This window comes from Lissotriton vulgaris, chromosome 7, assembly GCF_964263255.1.
Source record: "Lissotriton vulgaris chromosome 7, aLisVul1.2, whole genome shotgun sequence".
Classification (NCBI taxonomy): domain Eukaryota; kingdom Metazoa; phylum Chordata; class Amphibia; order Caudata; family Salamandridae; genus Lissotriton; species Lissotriton vulgaris.
In genome coordinates, this window is record NC_141695.1 from 236140074 (window position 1) to 236167128 (window position 27055).

The 27055-nt window shown below is 43.3% G+C and overlaps 1 protein-coding gene across 5 annotated transcripts in view; it reads right to left on the reverse strand.

Annotated features, from left to right (window-relative positions):
* Positions 1-27055, reverse strand: part of LOC147701275 (uncharacterized) — a 208684-nt gene that overhangs the window by 89171 nt on the left and 92458 nt on the right. For 4 of the 5 annotated variants that reach the window (XM_086930007.1, XM_086930010.1, XM_086930009.1 and 1 more), the window contains exon 3: positions 25771-25965. In XM_086930007.1, coding sequence (XP_086786133.1) covers positions 25771-25965 — 195 coding nt within the window. The remainder of the gene's footprint in view (positions 1-25770; positions 25966-27055) is intronic. The other variant, XM_086930008.1, reaches the window with a different exon arrangement.

A 27055-nucleotide genomic window follows, 5' to 3' on the forward strand; every position in this document is an offset into this window, starting at 1 on the left:
GACCTCCTTTCAGTGTAATGTAACCCTTGAAACACATATTCAAAAATAGAAACTAACATTTTCAAAAAAATGGAGATACCCATACCAGTTACAACAACCAATTCAGTAATTCCACCATCTATAAACACATCCTCTCATTCAGCAACAGTTCTATAGTCACTCATACATATACTCACTCATCATATGTAGTGATACACATATACATCCTGTTACACACCGACAGTCATCCAAAAGTTACTCACACACATACTCACACATGAAAATAAACTATTGAACATCCATTTATTTGCATATACAGCTATACACACACTAGCACATTACTTCTAAGGAAACTTACACATACTTACTCTCTTAAACAATCACTTATAGAAACACATACTTATTTAAACAGGAACTCTTTCAATCTCTCACTCTCACATATACTCACTTATATACATCAATACTCACATATACTAGATTAAAACATATGTAGTTACTCATAAAGACACTAGTGAGGCAGGCATTCACTCACTAACACACACATATACACACTCATCCACCCATACAGTCCTGCACATATGCTGTCTTCAAAACACATACAAACAGTGAGTCAGTCACCAACCCATGCAGCCACTTATACACAAAGTGAAACACTGATACATATATTTAAATATTTAAAAATTACTCGCTAATATATGTATTCACTAAGATACACTTTATAAGCCAGTTAACCAATCAATATTTTATTAAAAAAACATCCATTTACACACTTATTTAAACATTTATTCTTCGATCGACCTTTACAAATACATATATAAAACATATTTATTTTGGGACATTCACTGCTCTAGAAGACCTCATAGATAGATACTCTGCGCAATCACACATAATAGTAGCAGGAGATTTTAACACGACTTTTGAGCCGCTGTTAAGTGGCGACTGTGACCTAACAGAGGAACAAGATAAGCAATGGGGTGACCCTAAAATAGAGTTGGAGCCAGTCAGGAGGTGGTCTGAACTGGCGTTTCAGATTAACTCAATTTGTCTAAATAAAGGGCTAAGAGCGGCCAATGGTAGGACATTGAAGGATAAGGTGGGTGCTATCACTTTTAAAAGTGGTCTAAGAACTAGCAGGACTTTTTTTTTTGTTTTCCTCATATACCGTTATGGACTTCTTGAAGGGAGCTTAGGCAACTCAATCCGAATAGGTCAATCCTACCCGGCCCTGATGTTAAACGACCAAGTTCGGAAGGAGCTGAGCCTGATCCCTCAAGTTGCCACTGCCTTCCCAATCCACTCCTTTTCTCGCCGTATCTGGCACCCTGCGTTACTAGGGAGATATAGGAACCAACAGGGCCCAAGATAAATCATAGGATTTATCAAGAACTAGCAGGATTGATTACATACTAGTGAATCTCGAATTGTGGTCCCACTTGGAGGAGCTCCAACCAGCACCAGGAAACCCATAGTGTCAGTGCGCTCTATAAGCACCCCTTACAATACAATACAATACATGATGGTTGTTGATCGCCTTGAGAGCGACCACAACCCTCTATGTATGGTTCTGTCCTGTTGGAAACCCCCCATGACTGATAGAGAACCGAATGCAGAACTTCCCCCCAGTATAGTCTCCACAAATGACATGCGCCACGTAAAATGGCTCAAAGTGATTGAGTGTCAGGAAAATATTGTTTATATTTCAAGTAAGCTAGAGCATGCAACTAGGGAATTGAGCTCCTATTACAGCACTAATGACGCGGAACTGGGCATAGATTATGGTACTAAGATACACGGAACACTGTTTTCCCAACTAAAAGAACTGTTCGTCAGACCGTGCAAGCGAAAGAAGGCCCAAGTTAAAAATTCCCCATGCTGGTATACTAAGGAATGTAGAAAAGCACAAGCTGATCTGGGCCATGCAATAAAATCTGGACCCAGTGGTAATGTTCGCTTTGCAAGGGAAGCCTACAAATCTGTATTAAAAAACTCTAAGCGTGCCTGGGACGACAAAAAGTAGCAAGAGCTCAAAGAAGCTAGTGCCACAAAGGATTCCAAACGTTTCTGGAACATAATCAGATGGGGATGTGAAGGCCCGTCCCAAGAGTCACAAAACTGGGTTGCACAGGAAGAATGGGTGGCTTATTTTAAGCCCCAATATGCTACGGGGACTGAATTGAGTAGAGAACCCAGAGCAGAGGTTATATATACACCATGGCTCGAAGATGCGTTTAATATCAGGGATGTAGAATGTGCCCTAGATTCTGTAATAGCAGGCAGGGCGCCTGGTATGGATGGCATCGCGGCAGATATTTTTTTGTATGATAGAGAATCCTGGGGGAGGTACATACTCTTGTTGTCAAATATAATAGCTAAAGGAGCACCCATACCTGAATCGTGGAATGGTGCGGAAATTATCCCAGTTTTTAAAAAGGGTGACAAGTCACTCCCTGGTAATTACCGCCCAATCTGTCTGATTGATAACATGCAGAAGATTTTTGGCAGACTGGTTTTACACAAGGTTTAGGACTGGGAGCGCGAAACGAGTATACTATCACACCTACAAGCTGGATTTAGAGCTCGTATTAGCACAGTCGACCAAGTACTACATTTTGCTATGCTTAATTGGAAAACTGTGCAATTAGGGGGGGTAGTTTATACGCTGCCTTCATTGATCTGAGAGCAGCCTTTGATCTCGTTCCACGCTCGAAACTGTGGTCTGTCTTAAATGATATGGGTATGCCTCCTGCCCTCCTTTCATTAATTATGAGACTCCATGAACATAACTTTGCTCAGATTAGATGGGGTTGACCTGGAAGTGTTACTAGCCAGTTTCCAGTGGAAAGGGGGGTACGTCAAGGCTGCGTGTTAGCCCCGACCCTGTTTTCTTTATACATTAATGACGTGGCTAAAGTACTGATAGGTGAAAAAGTTGATGCTCCAATCCTAGCAGGGGTGAAAGTACCTATCCTAATGTTTGCTGTCGACTGTCTTATTATTTCTAAGACCCCAAGTGGATTGCAAAAAGCACTAGGTGCTTTCGAGGCTTTTTGCACCAATTGTGGTCTGGAAATAAATGTTTTAAAATCTAAATTCATGTCTTTTAATCAACAAAAGTCGTACAAAGGCAATATGTATATGAACGAATTACCCCTGGAGCGAGTCAAATCGTTCAGCTACCTGGGTGTCACCATCCAACATGACTTGTGCTGGAATGAACAGATTGATCTAGCTACACTCAAGCATCGGCAATTGGCTGGAGCACTGAGCAAAGAGCATACCAATTCACTGACCAAACCACAGGCTTGTGGTTTGGTCAGTGAATTGCAGAATGGATGGTTACATTCATATTATTATTGAAACATGCATTTTAAGATGCCCGACATCGATACCAATGTTCACACTCCACCTGTTGAGACCTCTTCACATTCCATTGTACACTATAACGTTTTCCTCATTGGTATGCATAAATACGATTTTGTTTGTTATGGTAACTGACATTGAAGAAGGCATTGCCGAAACACGTCTGTCAGCTTATTTCGTGCTGTCTGCCGAATAAAACTTCCACCTTCAAAAACTTCCCAGCTGAGTGCCTCTAAGTTTATCCACGAGTGGGCGGATTGTTTCTTGCTATGTGATGCAACTCACCACCGCGTAGGAGTACACCCCCGAGGTGCGGCGTCTGGTGAACTTTTGATTTGTGTTATTGAAAATGTACGCATGCCCAGTCTCACAATTTGGAATACACAGGCTGTGGATTGACGCCATAGCGATTGAGAACTGAAAATAGTGACCGGCATTGAGACGCCCCACCCTGTGTGCCGACAACGGAAACTCGAGTTGGAAGACACAAATGCCCCGCTAGAGACCACAGGTGTGTGCTGAATTGATTGCGGGTTGACGGACAACTAATTGAGACAGCCCCGGGGGGTTTGAGTACTGGTGAGAAGTTGGAAGGCAGACGCGTGTTTTTTGAAAATGTTGTTCAATGATTCGGAACGAGAAGAGGCGGTCACAGACCTCTTTAAAAAAACTTAGAAATCAAAGAAAAACGAAGCACAAGGAGGGGGAACATCGAAATCCACACAGAGTAATCTTAGGTCCCTTTACTAAACTTTAGAAAGGACTTAAGAGAAAGAAATCCGCAAATGGTAGGAGGCTACCTCCCTCCAGAAATATCTGGATGTGGGGCGTATACCAAGAGGTCAACAAATTTATACACTGCCCAACTATTAGAATCCAGACTCAAATCTACTGAAGGATTGGGCGGAATATACAACTGATACAGCTGCAGGAATGGTCAGGACATTAGTGAAATATGTCTGGAGTGACCGAGCCAAGTTACAAAAAGAAATTCAGAACTTGGAAGAAATTATTTCTAAGGATAAAGACACGAAAAGAAGAGAGGAACTAAGAATATCAATGAAGAAACGACTCCTGGAATATAAGGGGGTGATTAAGAAAAGTAAACAAACGAAGTAGAGACGAAAGGGATTATGAGTCCGGGCGGATTCTCACCTTCTCCAGGAAATTCAATGCCCCAAGAAAGCAATTGAAATCGATAACTGCACCACCACCTGACAGAGAAACATCTGAGTCTGAGGTGGAGACCTCAAAGGGGAACAACCAGCACAAGTACCTGACAGAACCGAGATCATAAATGAGCCTACTTTTTGGGGGAATACCAACTGATCACACCTTTTGTTCTTGCAGCTCATAAAGGGAAGGAGATGATACTTCAGAGTTTTTCAAAGAACGTCTCCAAGGAGCATGCAGAAGCCTTTGCAGAAGAGTGCGCTTTGGTGCTTGCACCAGCTGTGTACCGTACTCATGTGGGCTGTGATAAAGATGCTCCACCCCATGAGATACCATTGCGGTCAATGCCACAGCCTCAACCTCTGGCAGAGGCGAAAGGTCCCGTTTCGGAGATTCTCACTAAATTAGAGTATCAAGGAGTGATTGAGACATGCGTGTCAGCAATTAATAACCCTCTTTTTACAGTAACAAAACCTGATGGGTCGTATTGCATAGTTTTGGATTACCGGCATTTGAACTCTCATTGTTGTACTTTTGCGGTACAAAATACCCACAGTTCTGCTCTTGTAGGCAGTCTTGTTCGTAAAAAACTACCCATGACATTTCAAATGGCTTTTTCAGCAACACCTTATCTCCGGCATGCAGTCAATGGACCGCATTCACAGCCGGCGGTAAACAAAACACAATTTAGGCGTCTAGCTATGGGCTACAAGAACAGCCCTGGAGTTTTCGCCACCTGTGTTGTCTCTTTGCTAGACAGCATAGACCCAGATGCGTACTGGTACGTTGATTATATTTATCTCACAGACCACGAGTTGTGGCCATATGTTTGCAGAGTTGACGGCATTATTATTTTGTTTGTGGACTACGGTTACACATTTAACTTTGCTAAATCACACATTGAAGAGTACACAGTGTTGTTTCTGGGCTATGAGCTCAATAATGAAGGTAGAGGCTTGGCGCCTCACTTCCTGGAGAAATGCGCACCTTTAAACCCTCCAAAAACCCTGAAAAAACTTTAATCATTGCTGGGATTTTTGAATTTCGGTCGTACGTATATTGCCGAATATGCAAAGCGTATCAAGCCTCTTTATGCCAATCGCCCCTCGGCGCAACACTTGTGATTTTAAAACAACCTGATGAGAATTTTAAACATTTGCTAATTTGCACAAACACCGCCTCTCGGTGCAACGATTGATTGAATTGTATTCATTTACCCTGTACTGGGCTTCGTTCCGCCGCGGCTTGTGCCGTCAGAGCGGCGGGCCCACAGCAACACCATTTCCGGCACCCAACTCGGAAAACTCACTTCCGCCCTGACCTGCTGCTGAACAGGCAGGTTAGCGGTACAGTGAATACTAGAGCCACCGGTACTTAAGACCTCGGCAGCTCTCACTCGGGGCTGACTGGCGACAAGAGAAGGCCGTGTAGGCTCCACGCAGGCAATTAGAATTGTTAAGGCTAACTTTTTAAAATTTGTTCACTGAACCTGTGTAAGTCCAAACCAATCGCCCCTCGGCGCAACACTTGTGATTTTAAAACAACCTGATGAGAATTTTAAACATTTGCTAATTTGCACAAACACCGCCTCTCGGTGCAACGATTGATTGAATTGTATTCATTTACCCTGTACTGGGCTTTGTTCCGCCGCGGCTTGTGCCGTCAGAGCGGCGGGCCCACAGCAACACCATTTCCGGCACCCAACTCGGAAAACTCACTTCCGCCCTGACCTGCTGCTGAACAGGCAGGTTAGCGGTACAGTGTATCCCTTCCCCTGCATAAATGGCACTGTGGAGGAAGCGCAGCGGACGAGCACAGCGGGAGCGCCGACCTCGCGCCGAAGTCGTGCCAAAGTCCTGCCCGTCTGCGCCCGTCCGCGCCAGACCGGGGCAAGGGGCCACATCCTCTGTCCAATCAACCCCAAACCATGCCACCACAATCACGTATGACTCCCAAACCCTGATCAAACTCATGCCGCCCATCCCTGACGGCTGCCTACACTCTATTGTACTCGGCAACTCAACCGGCGCATGTACCCACTGCAGCTACCGACCTACGTGTCAGGCAAAGTACTTACAACCTGCCAAAACATACCAAATCTTTCTGCTAAACTGCCGCTCGCTCACTAAACACGCGGTTCAAATGTCGCTTCTTTTAGAGGACATCAGCCCCGATGCCATTTTTCTCACAGAAACATGGCTCAAAGAGGCGTCAGACCCTGATATCACCTCCCTCCTGCAACAGGGATATCTACTCCAAAGAGTCGACAGGCCAGAGGGCAGAGGAGGAGGAATAGGTATCCTTTATAAAAATCAATACCAATGTAGGACTAACGCAGGCTCAATATCAAACTGCGAAAGCATGCAGTTCGCCCTTGACTTATCTCCTACGGCGACCTTTTCAGGTATACTTATCTATCGCCCCCCAAACCAAATGGGAGATTTCCTCGACTCCTTACAACTTAAAGTCGCTGACTTAGCTGTTACTAGCCCACACCTCACCATACTAGGTGACGTTAACATCCATCTGGATAATCCAGATGACCCCTCAACTAAAGCCTTGCTAGAGAATTTGGAAGCTATCCGACTCACTCAGAAGGGCTTCGAACCCACACATGAGAAAGGCCATCTTCTGGACGGAGTGTTTAGCAACGACCACAGACTGGTAGCAGGGACCCCTATGGCCCTCACATGGTCTGACCACTTCTTGGTCCCCCTACGGTGGCAACACACCGCCTCTGTCCCACCACCCCGCGTACATCGCTCCAGGGGAGAGAATGGGCTAAACTCTCTGTTGACAGGTGGACAGATGCTTTGCTCGCCACCATCCCACAAGCTAAGGACGACCCAACACTATTGTATGATAACTACTCCCTATGGATTTCCAAGGCCCTTGACTCTGTGTTACCGCAAACAACCCTAAAAGAAAAGACTAAATCCAAGGAATCACCATGGTACACTCCCAAACTTAAAGAAATGAAAAGACATTGTAGGAAGCTAGAAAGAACCTGGAGGGCATCTCGCAGCAGCTCAGCTAAAGTAAACCATCATGATGCCATAACAGAATACAAAGCCGAGATTAACTCAACCAAGGCCCGTTTCTTTGAAGACAAAATCAATAACGCCCACAACTGTCCCAGAGAAATATTCCAAATTGCAAAATCTCTAATTGATACCCCGTCCACCCCTCCGGATCCCAGCAAAGCACAATTCCGATGCAATAATCAGGCGGAATATTTTTACAAAAAAATACAAACAATCTCATCGGCCTTTGTCGCACCAAATCTAGCTGACCTGGAAGGAACCACGCCACCCGGCATCACACCCCACAGATTAGCAGAGTTCCCCTCAGTAGGAGCTGACGCTCTGGAGCACATTATGAAAAAAGTTAAATCGGGATCCCCAAGCGATCCCGCACCTCCATGCCACTTAAAAAAGATCACAGACACAATACTGCCAGTCATTCTTAACATCCTTAACAATTCCATCACTACTGGCATAGTCCCTACGGCCTGGAAGAAAGCTCAAGTACGAGCTCTTTTGAAAAAACCCACCTTAGATCCAGATAACATGGCCAATTATCGCCCAATATCCCTGCTCCCCTGGGTTAGCAAACTGCTCGAAAGACACATCAATACATCTCTCACTCAGTATCAGGAATCAAACAGTATACTTCACGATTCCCAAGCAGGCTTCCGCCCCAGGTTGGGAACGGAAGCGGCCCTTCTGACAGTGACCGAGTTAGCCAGGAAACAGATGGACTTAGGCGGCACAACAGCAATTATTTTGCTTGATCTTAGTGCCGCTTTCGACACCGTAAATACCACCATCCTCATCCACCGTCTTAAGCAAATAGGAGTATCAGGAACAGCCATTCGATGGCTACAATCCTTCCTAGAAAATCGCTCTTTCAGAGTAGTTGAGGGCACTACGCAATCCAGGACTTGGCCTCTTGATCAGGGTGTGCCTCAGGGCTCGTCCCTGAGCCCCACTCTTTTTAACATATATATGCTCCCCTTGGCAGACATTGTCCATTCATTTGGCCTGGAGTTAGTCACATATGCTGACGATACTCAATTGATCGTCTCCTTGAACCAAACTAACACCTCCTCGCCTAATCTTAGAAATTGTTTAGTGGCAGTTAATGAATGGATGGCCAGCTCCCACCTAAAACTCAATGGTGATAAAACGGAGCTCATGATTCTTGGGAACCCAAACATCCCCTGCCCGTTACCGAACTGGCCCCCATGCATGGGCACCCAGCCTCAGTCCAAACCCCAAATAAAGAGCCTGGGCATCTGGCTTGATGCTAACCTTAATTTCAATCACCAAGCAACGATCGTATCTGCCACCTGGTTTGGCTTGATGCGTAAGCTTAGAAAAGTATTACCACTTCTCCCCCCACAAGCCCGCAGGATCATGGTGCAAGCCATTATTCTGTCCCGTTTAGATTACGGGAATGCGTTGTACCTAGGGGCTCCGGCCACTACAACAAAGAAGCTCCAGGTCACGCAAAACGCAGCAGCCCGCCTCCTGCTGGGCCTCAACAGGCGGGACTCAGGGACTGCTGCTCTAAAAAGACTCCATTGGCTACCCATTAAGGCTAGAATACTGTTTAAATCAATGTGCTTTATGCATAGGGCTGTTGTAAATATTTAATTTACCATCTTAATTTCTATGCAGGTAAGTACTTAATCAATAATAACTCAATCAGAAAGAAAGAAACAGAGTCCGTGGTGTTAGAGTTCTTAGGGGTTTTATTCCTTAAAGGAATCGTTCCGGAACAGGATATCAGATTCCTGAAACCACACGGGGTTCAGGAAGGGATAGAGCAAACTTTTATTGACAATACATAGCTTATATACTTAATTTACATCATAGGAAACAGTATAGTAGGCGGAACAGCTGAGAGAAGACAAGATAACAGCATCCACGTGTTACTAGTACGTAATCAGAAGGCGTGGACTAGGCGTAAACTGGAGGTGTGCTCTAGAAACGTCACAAGTAGGTGTCACATGTGGGTGGCACTAAACAGAAATGTTGCAATGTCAGCAGAAATCGGAGGCTTGGATGCGCGCGCAGCTGCATGACGTGTGATTGGCGTGAAACTGGAGGGTGCAGGAGGACTTGACATTTACACTGACGGGAAGAGACAGAAGTCTGGCATGTCAGATCAACTTGTGCTTCTATCATATCTGATATCTGATGTTTAGGAACTGAGCTATCTGGGCGGAAAGGTCTCTGGGGCAGGAGCGATTCTATACTGACTGTGAGTGCGTGTATAAGCGCCTGAGTGTCTGCATGAGAAGCGTGGGGGCATGGGCCTTCCATGGGCCTTCCATGGGAGCATGGTAACAGAGGCTATGAATTACTTGCACGGAGACAGGCCGGCCCTTCGGCTCTGCAGCTGGGAGGATGTTTACTGAAACTAGTAGGCAGGAATGTGTTTTCGAGGAGCGGAACAGATAACTCGAATGTTGTAGTCAGTCTTGGCAGGCAGCAGGCTGAGCTGAGCGCGGTGGGCCGCGCTGGAAGTAAGGCAGAGTTCACAGGTACGGGGGCAGCCTGGGCTGAGGCTTTCAGAGTCAGAAGGAAGAAAAAGCTCGATGGCAGAAATTCAGGGCCTACTTTGCCAGAGCTGGAAAAACGTAAAGCACACTACAAAAAGACGTTGGCATAGCATACTTAGGAACGGCCTATTCAACCCATTCAGGGTGGGTCTGAAAGAGGACATGTTAACGTTGGACGCAAATGTATTTGCGTCTTCATAGCTGGCACAGGAGGGAAGTTACATGCACTTTAACTCGTACATGGAGACGGTGGGGTCCACGATAGGGAACATAACTTGACCAAAAATTTATATTTCCTCAGGGCCATGTGGAAGGAAGCACCAGCAATGATCTGCTCGCTGGCTACTCCATATCTCCCCCGCAGGTCGCTGCGCTCCAGTACAGCCTTTCTGGCCACTGAGAACAAAGTCAAACGTGCCAGATGGGGGGGCCGCTCCTTTTCCTGGAATGCGGCCAAGGCATGGAATTCTCTGCCAGTCTCCCTGCGCGGTGAGCCTAATCTCCTAAAATTCCGGAAGGAATTAAAAACCATCCTCTTCACCTAAATCACACTACCCTCATTTGCCCCCCAGTTACACTCAGCGCTACGAGGCCTCCGGGTAGTCTGCGCTTAATAAAACCCATTTAATAATAATAATAATAATAATAATTATGTTCTGATACAACCAACATTTTCTAAAGCCTGCTGGCTTCCGGAACATTCAACTAACCTGCAATCTTTGCAGTTTGATCTTCTTGAATCTAAATATTTGTTAACATGTGATAACCACACAAACCTGGTAATAGGAATCATTCCTGGTGCAGTTGGTTTCACATACTTGACGTTTAATGAAGGTGACACAGTACCTATTGCTTACAAATCACATTTGCACACTTCTGTCGAGTTGAGGTTTTCCACAGTGGAAAAGGTCTTGACAGCTGTACAGATTTCAGTCCTGAAGAAATGCACACTGGCACAGGGAAAATGCATTTTGGTGGTGACACCATGCCCTGCTCTTGAGGCAGTGACGAAGGCAAGTGTACCAGACTCTAAGGCTTTGCATCCCCGTTGGATACAGAGGGCGACTTCTTTGACGTCTTCGGCTGTCACGTTTATCTTTGAGTCCTATCTTCAGATTCATGAGTTCTTGAAGTATGAATTTGTTCATCCTCCTCCTCTGCCAATGGGCCCGCTTGAGGAGTACAATTGTATCATTTACACTGATGTTTCGGCACAACCGGCCACCCGGTCTAAGCATCCTTATTCGGCACCCTGTGCTATAGTGGCAGGTACCATAGTGAACAGTGAGTTCAAGTACAGTGTCGTACATACGCAGGCGCTCGGTGACTGCATCGCCCAATTGGCCGAGCTGCCCACCTTGGTGCTTGCACTCAAGCTTGCTGATCCTAATGAGACTACTCTCATTGTAAATGATTCTTATTACTGTGTTCAGTCTTTCAATGACAACTTGTTCTTTTGGTCTCAGAATGACTATTGTGATTCCAAGGGCAGTGCAATTAAGCATAAGGTGCTTTGGGCTCGAGTGGCTGATCTGAAAGAACGTCTGCCTCTCACATGGGAGATTCACACTCTTGGCCACCAGCGTGTAGGTGTACACGCTGTCGGTAACAGTTTGGCTGATGAAGCAGCCAAATCTGCAATAGTCATGTGTCTAGTAGCAGCCGTTACAAGATCCATGACTCATATTGATAATTACATTATTGCTGCTACTGAGAAGGGTGTAAATTACCCTCAAGGGTTCCCTTCCAAGTACTCTTATCATTTAAGTCCCAAACGAGTTCCTTATGTAAGAATCAATAACGTTGGTGACAGGTTGATTCCCAACCCGGACTGGAGACTTTCCTTGATAACAACCACACACAAAAGCTTGGCTTCGGCCCATGCTGGCATGGCTGCGACTGTTTCTATCTTGCAACAACGTTACTGGTGGTGTGGTTTATATAAACAAACTCATAATTATGTACTATCTTGTGAAATTTCTCAGCAGATTAAGCCTTCTACAGTTACACGTCCACCACAAACACAGCTCTGCTTTTCTAATAGACCTTTGGCTGTGTATATCTTGATCACTGAGGTCCATTTTCTTCAGATACTGCTTATAAGTACATCTTAGTTACAGTTGATTTGTGCACACGTTTCATTTGGGTTTGGTCACAACGCAGTGCAGGTGCTCAAAATGTCATCAGGGATTTGCGTGTCTTTGGGGGAATTTTTGCATGTGGCACCTTCCATTCTGACCAAGGTCCAGCGTTCACCTATAAGGCGTACAAGGATGCAATGAAGTCTTTGGGGGTACTGGTGATATGTTCATCTCCATACAGGCCTGAGGGCAACTCAGTTGTGGAGTGAATTAACCGTGATTTAAAGCAATCCTTGACAGCTAGAGTCTTAGGTACTGGCAGGAACTGCTTAACCCACTTGTATAGCGTGCAATGTGCACTAAATAATCTCCCTAGAAGATCTCTGGGTGGACGGACCCCATACGAAAAGCTCTTTGGAATAAAAATGTTTGTTCCAGACCTTGATGGTTTAGACATGATAATAATTCTAATATGTTACAGGACTTACAAGAGACTTGTGACAGTCTTGCAAAAGAACATTTACCCTCGGCCACTGATGCTGCACTACAGATTCCGGTAGTAAGCTGGCTACCAAAGGTTGGAGATCTGGTCCGAGAGAAGGTGGAAAACAAGACAGAGTTTGGCCCCTCTTATCGTGTACCCGTTACAGTGCTTGGCGTGAAGGGTACTCGTCCAGTCATTTTACCACCGCTTCCTGGACGCAAATACAACAGATACATCTCAGTGGATAATGTCACGCTACAACATCTGGCCAATCCTGAATAGTATAACACCAGCTGCATCATGTCCAACAATATCCAGGAATCATGTGTTTGGCGCACCTGACGACACACAGTGTGAAATTGCCATTGAGAAGAGCTCCATTGAAAATCCCTAACTGACCCCACCAACTTCCACCGGTACAGAGGAAACTGAATATGCTTATCCCACAAGCGAGTTGTTGCCTGGTTTGCAACCAACTACACTAAACCAATCACGTTTTCCCTTTGACTCGACATCCACTTCATCATTTGACCCTACTAAATTTAGTATTTTTGTGCCCTGGTTTAAAAAGACTTATTTGGTTCCTCCATGGACATACATCTGGTTAGTGCTGATCCTAATTTTTCTGTTCATGTCCATTGGTTTTGTGACAGTATTTTTCCTACTCATCAATGGTCACTACTTGCCAGAACGCTCTGCTGTTCAATTGGTAACTGGAACTTTGGCTCCGCACTCGTCTTCCCACATCATGAAGCTAGACCAGACTCTTGTCAACATTTCTGCCTTTCCAGTCGCTGATGGCATTGTCTGGGATACTGTGGATTTCCTAATTCATGGCCCGACAGAGATTATTAACATACCAAATGTACTTTGTGTATCAATGGGTGATGTAGTGAAACAGAACTTACGTTCAGACGATTGGGATGTGCAGGCAGTGCAATCTTTATTTTCAGATTTGAAGTAATTATGCTGCCTTTGATGCTGAAGATGTGTATTTAAATACTGCTAATTATGCCGATTTATATTGCTATCAGCATTTTGGATACCATTATCTACATAAGGCTAATACATTTAGAAATGTTTTTAATTACACACAATGGGAACATTGCCCGACTCCATTAGAAGGCAGCTCCAAAACTCTGTTAAGGAAATTTACATATTTTACAGATTTGATAGGTCAAATCCGGGGTCCTTTTATTTTAAATTGAACATTTCATCTAGTCCCAAGGTGATGTTGACTCACATGAAGATGTTGTATTCCAATTCCTCTATAAATTATCAGTAGGTGGCTATGAACATTGGGAGGCCACTGTTGATTTGAAATATGTCTGACGTTCTACACCCTGACAGGTTCGCGGCACAGAAGCCTTACATCGGGCGTGCCTTTTTCCCACATAAATCCTGTTTTTGAATGATTCCATATTTCAAACAACCGGTTTTGGCTTAGCCACCACAAAACAGATGACAGAGACTGTACGTGCCACCTCAGACCAGGGAAGTTGCGCAAAGCTAGTGCTGCTGGATCTCTCAGCAGCCTTTGATACGGTTTCACACCCGATCCTGTTAAAAAGGTTTGAGCTTCTGGGAGTGACAGGAACTGTCCTAGCCTGGTTCAAATCATTTCTTAATCGCTGATCACAACAAGTGTCCCTCCATCCTTACGTCTCAGCCACCAGACTCTGACATGCTGTGTTCCTCAGGGGTCGGCCCTGAGCCCTACCGTTTTTAATGTTCATCTCGCTCTGCTGGCATCGCTAGCTGAAGAATGGGGTGTGAAGATTGTCTCTTATGTTGACGATACTCAGCTGGTGTTCTCCTTTAGGAAACATACTAAGGTAGCCTTCACTAATTTCAAGCAGTGTCTTCTTACCATCTCATCATGGATGACGGACAGCTGTTTGAAATTGAACAACGAAAAGACTGAGGTACTGTTTTCTAATCAGGCATCTCCCCCACAGGTGGCCTTCAGAGTTAAACCCCCCTCCTTTACCAGTGGAGTCCGCGAGGAACCTGGGATTTAAATTTGACTCTAAACGTACATGTAGAGCCCAGATTTGTCATGTTTCCTCTCTGTGTTTTTGGAAATTAAAAGCTTTGCGGAGATTCCTTCACTTCCTCCTAATGGATTGTAGAAAAAAGGTAGTCCATGCACTGTTCACATCACGAGTGGACTATGCTAATAGTTTGTACTTGGGTCTTCCTGTCTATCTGATCAGGAAACTGCAGATTATCCAAAATACGGCAGCCAGGCTGATAAGAAATGTGCCGCTTTGCCATCACATCTCCCCCCACCTATGGAGCCTTCACTGGTTACTAGTAAGGAAAATAATAGAATTTAAGGCGCTGACCTTAGCCTATAGAGCGATGGGGGAGAATGGCCTCAAAATATTTGAAGAAGAGTCTACAGAAATACTCCCAGGCAAGGGTCGTAAGATCTAACCAACAGGAATGGCTTGTGATTCCACGATTTACAAAGGCCAGAATTGGTGGGTGTTCGTTCTCAGTAAGAACAGCTTCTTTATGGAACTCCTTCACTAGGCTGTAAATCCTGGCTGTTGTTGCCATTGCTAGCGCTGGGACACCTCCGTTGGAGGTAGACCTGCACTCTATAAATGATAATAATATTATTACTATTAAGGAATGCCCTTACCATTTCTACCCTCGCTATGTATCATAACTGGAGCTTGCATACTTATTACTCCATTGAAGAACTGCAAGCTTTATTTCAGAATAGGACATTTAATGTCTCCAGTTTAGATCCACTAGGATGGTTTATTTGGCAGACAACTTCTGATGCCTGCCAATTACGTTTCTATAACACAGTTCCTGGTTACAAACAGGTTAGACCTGACCCACAGTTTGCAAATACACACTTGGTTACAACGTACTCTGTGGGTAAGTTATGCCAAAATTGGTTACAGCACTCATCCTTATCATCCGTGTAACAACATTTATCTTTGTTATCTAATAACATTGATTTGGCAGACTTTATCAAGGGACCGGCTAGTCCCAGGAGAAAGAGATTTGTTTACACAGCTTACAATCAAATTTGGAAATTGTCTCAAATTGAAGCTGCTTCATGCTTAAGGGAAATAGATCAAGCAAATTTAAAAAAATGATTGTGGTAATTGACAATAGTGTTAGCACACTGTCTTCCAGCATTTACACCTTAGATAATATTGTTTCATCTGTTGTTGATATTGTTCAAGATGATGTGTTTGTATTGTATCAAGGTCAAAGTCAACTACAATCTGTTATGCAGGTAGCATGAACTTTGTAAACTTTGAAAATGGGAAAAGTGCTATTGGATTATTTAAATGCATCTGCTTTGTTTTTGCCTTTTAATTTGACAGAGAAACACCAATTTATGTCCATGAAAGATGCAACATACACTCTTTTACCAATTGAAAAGAGAGACCCTTTAGCCTTCTCTGCCCGAAACGGACTCTGCTGTCTGGCTCATCCACGGGGTTAACTCTTTACCATTTTTAATGTTTCAATATAGCTCCTGCATCAGGTATGGTCCTTGCCATTCACGTACAGATTCTTGCGAGATGACAAGGAGGTATATCTTACAGGGGAATCTTGTGATTCGACAATAGGGCGTTTCCTTGTCTGCAAAAACATACAGTTACACGGGGCTTATAGTGTTACCGCCCAAAATCTTGCGTGTGTATTAAAAGGTATTCCAGTACCAGCTATTAAACCCACTTTCCCTCTGCTTGCTTACGGTAGCTATCTTCTTTTAAATAAAGAAGAATGTTGTGGTTTGCTGGCTAGCATCCCATTTATTGAAACAGTTTTACAGTGCATATGTTGTAAAAATGTGCTTTTCCTGCCCCAGCAGGGGAAGCTCGTAGTCTTGATTTGGCCTTGCATCCCAACTTTGAAAACAGACTTCAATAAGTTGAGCAGAATAAAAGCGCTATTATTTCAGCAAGAAGTCCTGCTCACTTCTGCGCATGAAACATTCGTTTTGTAGCTAGCTAGCACTAATTTTGAAATTCAAGCCCTTTTAAATGCCAATCTTTCCACTCCATTTCGGTAAATTAATTCCCAGGATCTTCCATGCGTCCGATACACACGGCCTGGTTAATTTTTTTTAAGTAGTGGGCTTTGGCCATGTGACCTCTTTTCAGACTATATTTGGTGTGATACCAGCCTTTATTCATTCTATTTTTTGCAGCGTCTTGTGGTCCTACACAACCCAGATCGGCTGCTAATGCTTTGTGACCGTATGCTTGACTGCTACGGTACACTGCCGCAGGCGCCACTCAGCATAGCTTATGGACTGTCTTTCCGCTTTGCATACTACACTTGTGTGCAACCCCTCTTCTCCTTCTTAAAATGCTCCTTTCAATGGGCATCGGACCTCTGCCTCTCAAATACGTCATCTCCCGACCCAGATTACGACCTGTAGATGAGTCCCTTAGTGGCCCATGAGAAAGAATGCTGTAGGGTTAGTTTTATGGCATGTGCGGCTGCACTTGGAATGTTTTGGAAAAACAAGTGCCACCCCCACCAATTCACAATGCTCTCTACTACGAGCAAACAAATCAAAAATGAATTTCAGATTTGTTCGGTATATTTATTTTTACCTTTTACTTTAGAAATTTCAACATATACGTTCAGACGGGTTGTCTGAGAAAGACACTCAACATGTGACAACTACTATACAATAATGCAACCGAAAGGAATATACATCACAGAAAAAGTTACAAAAACACACAATCAATATAATACACCTTTCAAAATAGTAAATGATCGTGTTGGAACATTCAATAAACCAATTGGAACATTCAATAAACCAAAATCAATATATCAACTCAATGAAAGAGACACGTTCAGGAAAAGCAGTGGAAGAATATAAACAAATTAATCAGTAATCAGTAAGACTCAGAAATAAATTCTGTATCCTTCACAAATTCCTCCAATGATGCCGACGCGTTTCGAGTCCGTGAGACAGGTTGACGGACTCTCATCAGGGCTCAATCAATGTAGTTCTAAAGGTGTTTATGTTAAAAAGAAAGACAAAAGGAGAGCAACGGGTCACCAAATGTTCTCATTACCAGGGTGACTGCCCCCAATACCCCTCATGGCCCTTTTAGTACCTGACAGTGACTCCGAAGGCCTTATCTCGGGGATCTGTTAGCACCAGTACTTGTAGCGGGACCTTGTTATCTGTAAGATAACATCAAGCTTAGAATGCGAACAAACAATGTACTTTAAGTTTGTGCACACGCGGGCGAACCCGCGAAACATAAAGGAAAAATTCCAGATTCATACCTCGGACAGTAGTAAGTGTTTTCTCCCTGTCCCTTTCTCGTTCAAATGTCCTGTGGTTCCTTATTTAGCCTGTAAAGTGCGAACCAAAGTCGCCACATTAGATTTTGTACCAGCTCACACATTCAAAGTGGCAAAGAGACTCAACAATCAAGGTTTTAAACCGCCTACCTGGAGACACAACGTTTTCTCCAAGGTCTCAGGTTTCAGGCATGCTGATCGATCTGTTAAAGGGGCGAAAGAGCGTAGCATAGTTTTAAAGCCTGCTCAAATCCGGACTATTTACGCTACAGACTGCATGCGGAATAGATTCATGTGCTGGTTACCTTTACTTGCGCGTCTTGAGATCACGGTCAAGCTGCTAATAATTCATACACCAAGGTAAAGCGGTATTCGGATTAACCCGCACTGTTTCCTATTCCTCAGCTTACAGCCTGTCAAACAAAAACGGGAGACTTGTAAGTTGTCATCTCCGTTTGCGGATACAAGGTAAACCGCCGACTATTGTGTGGAGCACTCACCGGTTCAGTAGGCGCTCCGTCATCAAACTGCCAGGTTCAATTCAGAAACAGCAACGCCATCTTTGACGCTGAGTATAAGAAAGGATTCAGTTGTATTAACACCAAATGCAGTCGGGACCTTATGGTCCACACCATTGAGACCGCACAACGCTTATGTCAGAAGGAATTAGAAGAGATTCAAGAACTTACTAAAAGCATTTTGGACAGTACTGTGGTTCCTGATGCTAAAACATTGATTGAAAAAATAGAAAAGGAAATTCTGGCCTTTCGGGATATTACAATCAACAACAAAACCTCACAATACGAGAAAGACGCCAAATCCTTCAGTCTAGAAAAGGCATATCCCTTCCTGAAGGACGACTATTATACTCAGGCTGACTCGCGTGGAGCACTCTACAAATTTCAGGGTCGGTCACGGAATCGTTTCAAGACCTTTTCAGAAACATCCTCCTCATCTGACTCCTCTGGGTCTGATCAAAAGGGCAATCCTAACAAAAAGCAGGTTTCTTTTTTAGACAAAAACCAACAGGGCAAGACAAGATACAAAGTCCCGTGGGAAATGCGCACGCGCAGGAACCACTATCAATCATAGCGGCTCCAACTAATATTGTAAATTTATCTACTAAACAACTTACTCAGGACGAGGAATCTGTTCTTAATTTAGGGCTCAAATTTGTTCCCAGTCAACAAACTGATTACACCAAACTTAAGATGGAGATGATTGCTTTTTGCCGCAAGATACGCCTGCGAGCATTTTTCGCAAACCAGCCACCTAGCGTAAATATTGAAACAACTGGGTTGAGAAACAAGTCGAATTTCATCCCAAACCAAAACATTCCTAAGCAAATCCTGGCATATGAGCAAGTACTATTGTCCTCCATCAACAAATTTGAGAAACACAAAAAGTATGTCCAATCCAATGTGAGCAAAGGACAAAGACAAGCACTCAGGAATTTACAAGAGGACCATTCCGTCCTGATAAAACCAGCCGACAAAGGCGGGGCCGTGGTACTGTGGCCCAAAGATAAATACATAATGGAAGGCCAATTGCAGGTTGATAATGTGACATGGTATAGGAAACTGCAGGGAGACCCAGTTAAGGAAATTCAGGGAATGATAATGCAACTAATTCAGGAGGGCAAAGACAGTGGGTTTGTAGGTGAAAAGGAAAGTGAATATCTTGTGAAGAAGTTCCCCCGAACCCCTGTGTTGTACCTTCTCCCAAAAATCCACAAAAACCTGACTGATCCCCCGGGACGACCAATAGTCTCGGGGTGTGATTCGTGTTTGGAGCCTATCTCCAAATACATTGATTTCTTTTTAAAACCTTTTGTCAGTGGAGTAAGGTCCTATCTAAAGGACACTACGGATTTCCTAGTTAAAGTGGAGGGTATGGAATTCGATCCCGAATCTGAAATCATGGTCACAATGGACGTGACGTCCTTATATACACAGATCCCTCAAGACGAGGCGCTTGAGGTGATAGAGATGTATTTGGACACCAGAGAGAGACCACATAGAGTACCGACCAAATTTATTGTACAATTGGCAGAATTGACATTAAAAAAGAATTACTTCCGATTTAATGATCAATTTTATATGCAAATCAAAGGGACGACCATGGGCTGTCCCTATGCTCCGGAGGTAGCCATTTTGTATATGGCGCAATATGAACAAATGTTCATTGAAAATAATAATACCTTTCAGAAACACATTAAGCAATGGCTACGGTACATCGACGACGTGTGGCTCCTGTGGCAGGGGAGCCACACCGAGTTGATGTCCTTCCACCAGTGGCTTAATAATAAACATCAGGACATCAAATTCTCCCTCGAACAGAGTAAAACTGTCATGACGTTTTTAGACGTCCAAATCACTTGCTCAGAGGGGCACCTCAAATCTTCTCTCTATCGTAAAAAGACAGACAAAAACACCATCCTCCACCACCGGAGTGCTCATCCACGGAACTTAAAAAGTAATCTACCGTACGGACAATTACTCCGGATCCGCAGAAATTGCTCAAGTCTGGAGGACTTTGACCACCACGCGGACAAGTTCTGTGATGAGATGATCACCCGTGGGTACCCCAAGAAGATGCTAAAACACTCATATAAAAGGGCTCGTTACACGCCAAGAGAATGTTTACTGCAGAATAAAACAAAACGTGATCTTGAACAAATGGTGTGTGTCACGACTTTTGGGCCAGACACACATCGGGTCAGACAAATGGTCCTAAAGAATTGGCATCTGTTGGAAGAATTGGAGTGTCCCTTTCCTAGGCCCATTTTTGCCTATAGAAAAAATAGGAGTATCGGCCAACACCTAGTACGTGCCGATATTGCCACACCCAGACCCAAACAAGACCTTTTATCCAAATGGGGTCTCAAACCTGTTGAGGGGCACCACAAGTGTGGGAATTGTGTGTCCTGTGGGTCCTGTCTGGAAGGCTGCGAATTCCAACATAAGCAAGTAAAATGGACTAACAAAGGGTTCTCCAACTGTAGGACCAAAAATGTTGTGTACGCCATCATCTGTGGTTGCCCCAAACTCTATATAGGGAAGACTAACCAGCAAGTAAATACTAGGATAACACAACATCGATCCCATATCAAGAATAAAGTGCTCAGCGCGCCAATGGTCCAACACTTTGTTGAAAAATCACACGCAGAAACTGACTTCTCTTGGACAGTATTGTACACAATGCCCACTAAAAAAGGTCTTGTCGATATTGAGGAAACCCTGCTGCGCAAGGAGGCCTACTTGATCATGAGATTTAATAGTGCCCAAACTGGACTTAATAGTATGTCCGAGGTATCAAGGCTCTAATCCTGTTACTTCTTAATTTTGCTTTGCTTGTTCTGCACTACATGTCCCATAGTTCCATGCGCCTAGTAAAGGTTCATATCCCCGCCCCAAAGATGGCGTTGCTGTTTCTGAATTGAACCTGGCAGTTTGATGACGGAGCGCCTACTGAACCGGTGAGTGCTCCACACAATAGTCGGCGGTTTACCTTGTATCCGCAAACGGAGATGACAACTTACAAGTCTCCCGTTTTTGTTTGACAGGCTGTAAGCTGAGGAATAGGAAACAGTGCGGGTTAATCCGAATACCGCTTTACCTTGGTGTATGAATTATTAGCAGCTTGACCGCGATCTCATGACGCACAAGTAAAGGTAACCAGCACATGAATCTATTCCGCATGCAGTCTGTAGCGTAAATAGTCCGGATTTGAGCAGGCTTTAAAACTATGCTACGCTCTTTCGCCCCTTTACCAGATCGATCAGCATGCCTGAAACCTGAGACCTTGGAGAAAACGTTGTGTCTCCAGGTAGGCGGTTTAAAACCTTGATTGTTGAGTCTCTTTGCCACTTTGAATGTGTGAGCTGGTACAAAATCTAATGTGGCGACTTTGGTTCGCACTTTACAGGCTAAATAAGGAACCACAGGACATTTGAACGAGAAAGGGACAGGGAGAAAACACTTACTACTGTCCGAGGTATGAATCTGGAATTTTTCCTTTATGTTTTGCGGGTTCGCCCGCGTGTGCACAAACTTAAAGTACATTGTTTGTTCGCATTCTAAGCTTGATGTTATCTTACAGATAACAAGGTCCCGCTACAAGTACTGGTGCTAACAGATCCCCGAGATAAGGCCTTCGGAGTCACTGTCAGGTACTAAAAGGGCCATGAGGGGTATTGGGGGCAGTCACCCTGGTAATGAGAACATTTGGTGACCCGTTGCTCTCCTTTTGTCTTTCTTTTTAACATAAACACCTTTAGAACTACATTGATTGAGCCCTGATGAGAGTCCGTCAACCTGTCTCACGGACTCGAAACGCGTCGGCATCATTGGAGGAATTTGTGAAGGATACAGAATTTATTTCTGAGTCTTACTGATTACTGATTAATTTGTTTATATTCTTCCACTGCTTTTCCTGAACGTGTCTCTTTCATTGAGTTGATATATTGATTTTGGTTTATTGAATGTTCCAATTGGTTTATTGAATGTTCCAACACGATCATTTACTATTTTGAAAGGTGTATTATATTGATTGTGTGTTTTTGTAACTTTTTCTGTGATGTATATTCCTTTCGGTTGCATTATTGTATAGTAGTTGTCACATGTTGAGTGTCTTTCTCAGACAACCCGTCTGAACGTATATGTTGAAATTTCTAAAGTAAAAGGTAAAAATAAATATACCGAACAAATCTGAAATTCATTTTTGATTTGTTTGCTCGTAGTAGAGAGCATTGTGAATTGGTGGGGGTGGCACTTGTTTTTCCAAAATTGTTTATGGTCCAGCCTACCCCACGTCCCGGGACCTACCTCCTTAACTATAAAAAGCACTTGGAATGTTGGCACAATGAGATATCTGTGCAGCTGCGCAGGATCTCCTACAAAGTAGCTACATTGAATATCACGCAAGTTGTCCTGCGGTGGTCCTGGAACTGTGATGACCATGCTTGCGTGTTCTGCTTGCTTAATTGGATGGCATCACTTTTTCTACTGATGATATCCTATTGGAGGCAGTGGCTGTTTACTGCTCATTCACCCTGATGGATTAAAATGGCTGGTGCAAATCTTTGTCTATTTTTAATGGTATTTTTTGGCAAACTAGAGGTTTGCACCTAATTTACAATCCCATTTTTTCTTTCTCTCCACCATCCACTTTTTTACAAATTTAATAGACTATAGAAACTCATGAACTCTGCTCAATCTTCTTTAACTATGTGTTCGTCCTATGCTTACATCCAATGGACTGACATGGGGAGGGTGTACTGAGGATACAGGGTTCACTGCGGACATTGCTAAGTTAGCATATGTTGGTACATGCTTGGCTGCCATGTTGCTGCTTTTGCACACATTTCTAAATCACTTTGTTTTCGCAAAACCATAGCTTGTGCTCATCCACATGAGAACAGTCTACCTTTAACGTTTCTTGCTGAACTTTGTGGCTCTCGTCTGCACATGTTCAAGGTCGAAAAACAATGTCTCTCGTTAATCTGCTTTGGTCAATCCCATGCATGTTAGACATAATACACACACAGCTGCACTACTGAAAATTGAGCGCTTTTAGTAAGGCATTGCATGCATGTTAGGCACTTGAAGAATAACCTTCCAGAGAGAAGAGCTGTGCTTGAACGGAGATGAAAACTTTTGCATCTAAGGGGTCCCCCTGACAAACCCCAGAGGTCTTCAATTTCTATAATAAACTATTTCCTAGCACGGGGAGGGTGGCAAGGCACGATAGTCCTTTTTCCACTATCTTTATAAAATGATATCCACGTTTATTTTCGATGGAATTGTAAAAAGACTTACTATTTTGTGTTTATGCATTTTGTTACTAGCATTGGCTCATATACTGCATTATAGAGCAGGTTAGTTAAACAAACATTTTAAACCATACAGTGTCTCTGATTATTCACGTTGTAGACAAGTATGAGTGAGTGAGCAAAAGAGCGTTCTTGCTCCTGCGATTCCTGGGAGGATCTGAGTGACATGTTCTAGGATGTCCAATCATTGGTAGCTTCACTGTTGTACGGAGAACGAATGAGACACTAAAGCTAGTCAGATTGGGGTTCCGGGCACTAAGGTGGGTTTTTGGTACACCACTACACAATGAGGTCCTGGTTTCCTGCGCATAGTTCTGTATATGTGCAGAATCCCTGCAACACAACGAAAGGAAAATGGTTGAAACCCAGCCCGCGTTTTAAGAAATGCTCCAAGTGAAAAGCCTGTGCAAATGGCAAAAACATGAATGAACTTGACACACCTTTTCACAAGAAAATAAGATTGAGAAAGAGTCTGACACGTAAAGCTCTATGTGAGGTATATGCCCGAAATGGTACATAAGGAGCACTATCTTACAGGTACACAAACGCATCCATCAACATCTACAAGCTATAAAGGATGAAGATAACACTTACGCTGCAGCACAACACTTTCAAAAAGGAGGTGACCAAGGTTGCTTGCATACAGAGTGATTGATTGCCTACTGAAAAATCCTAAACCCAGAGGGAGAGATAGAGGAAAAGGGCATAGAAGACTAGAATCGTGATACATTTTAGAAACAGATTGCAAAGAGACACCAGGGCTTAAAGTGAATGAAAAATTGCATGTGCAGCTCTAACCCACGGTTTATTCCATTAGAATAGTTTTTAATATGTAATTTGTGTGAATATATATATATATGGCTTTACAGCAACGCAAGCTACAATTGGTTGGAGCATAGAAGACCTTTTGACAGCAGACACAGAGACAACTTTGCTTCTCCTGTCACGCCTCAGAGAATACAGAGTTGCAGCAACTTTGCTGTTTTGGTTAATGGTTATTATTAAGAATTTTGATTTATTTTCAGGCAAAGGATACCTTTTGAAGAAACATGAATATATCGATGTTAATTTGTGAGACGACTGTTGGTACTTAGTATGCTCACTAGGGCAGAATTAGTCCTAGAATATGGTGATATAACATATTATAAGTAAATACCCTCCTAGAGGATCAACAAATTGATTGTACACCATTTTAAGGTGACGACCATAACACCATGACTCTTAGAAGTCGGTGTGTCTTCTGCACAATATGCGACATATATGAGAGTAACATGTATCAGAATACTCAAAAGTTGTGAATAAGAATTGGAAAGATGTACAAATGGTTCAACTGGTGTTTAAGTTGTGTCAAAATGATCTGTGGCATAATACAGTTTTGAAATTATCTGCTACAAGATGGTGACCAGAGTTCTATGGCTTGTAGTAGTCAGACAAGTATGCAATATATGTGAGATAGCAGGTGTCGGAGCACTCAAATACAATGAATATGATGTAAGATAATGTGCACATGGCTTGACTTGGTTATCAATTTGTATTTAGCTGTTCTGAGCCATAATACCAATGGGGAACTATCCATTACAAAATGTTGTAGCTTTTTAATGCAACTAGTGTTCCCCTCTTCTACAGTACATGTTAAAAAGATGATTAGGTAAACCAGTCAGCATCGCGACCAAGGTGTCGGAGGGCATTTAAACGAGTTGATGCTGCTCTTCTGTGCAAAGGAATGAATACAATTCAGATATCAACTATATCGCAGTGCTGTGGCATTTTTAATCGTAAGGAAGCTGTTCTTTTGGAATTTAAAGTCAGCGCGCAGCATACATACATATATATAGTGATTCTGTCCGTTATTTTTTGTCATCACAACCTTGTTAGCTAATGAAAAGGAATACATGTGCAACTTATAACTAGAGTCTAAATGTAGGCAGAGCAACAAACATTTCTTAAATCACTGATACACACAGAAGACTCAAGTTCCAAATATTACCAGTGGGCACTGGGGAGGTTGGTGCTCCTGTTGAGAGGTGGTCTGAGCGTTTATGCTGGTCAGTGGAAGTTGTTACAGCTGATGTTTGATGTGTTCCTCCACGCAGGGTCAGCAGTGCAGCTCGTTCTGTAGATACAGGTTCTCTATTTGTATAGTGATCATCAGTCCCCTCTGTACTAGGAAGCAGAGATCCGCCTGTAAGCATGAAAACCAACAGAGGACAGAGCAGAACCAAATTACGAAATATTTGTAGACAGAAAGGATTCCATTAAACAGATTGTCAATACCAATGCCCATTCCTGCTCTTCTGTGGCAGACATAGATGCTTCTTGGCCAAGGCACCCCCAGCAAGTGTGATGTTTGGTTGGCCTCACAAGCAGCAAACAGCAGCCCATTGGGGTGCCAAAACCTTTTGCACCATTCCATTTTGGCCACAGATTTAATACTTATGTTAAAAAAAGGCCCTTTGCATCTTTCTTGGGTTTTCTTTAGGTATACATGTTAAATCCTTTTTCATCCCCTGAGGACCAAAAGTCCCCCCAAAAAACTCAGGTCATTAGAATAAGATTTTGCTCCAAAGTCAGAAAATCATTTTAACTTTTTTAAGATGCTTCTGCAGTCAGATGAATGAACAGGAACTGATAAAATAAAAGCAAAATATTTTACCTATCACCAAACAACTATGGTCTTTATATAGAGTTTTCAGGTGAGGAATAATGTCTTTCAAACTCTCGGTCAGCCCACTCAATTTTGAGTGAGGCAGACCCTCAGGTTTATGCCAACGGAGTAAAATGTACTTTATTGATGTGAACCTCTGACGGCCTATGGGAGTACGGGCCATCAGAGGAAAGCCATCTAACCTCACCCTATTTTGGGGTGACATTTGGATGGCTTATTTTTCTCTTCAGTCACTGCCATGAATATTCTGGTGTTGCCGGATAGGAAAAAAAAAAATTACACCCACAACATCGTAGAAAATTCTTATGGTGTAGGTCCATAAGCCATTGACGTTCTAGTACAAAATACTATGCCTAGAAATAGTTTAATTCTTTTCCAAGTTTGCATGTGTGCAGAATAGGAGCAATATTGCAAAGGTTTGGGAAAGAGAAAAAAGCTTTTCTCCAAGTGGATGCCTGCCTCGAGGAGGCATATTATTTAAAGCAAATCTCTGTGAACCATGTTAGTAGATAGGGATTTGCATGAAACTCCATGGGTGGCTGCACAGGAATACTCTTGTACCACCACCGATGGATGATATAAAGCAGAACAAAGTAGCATACAGTGC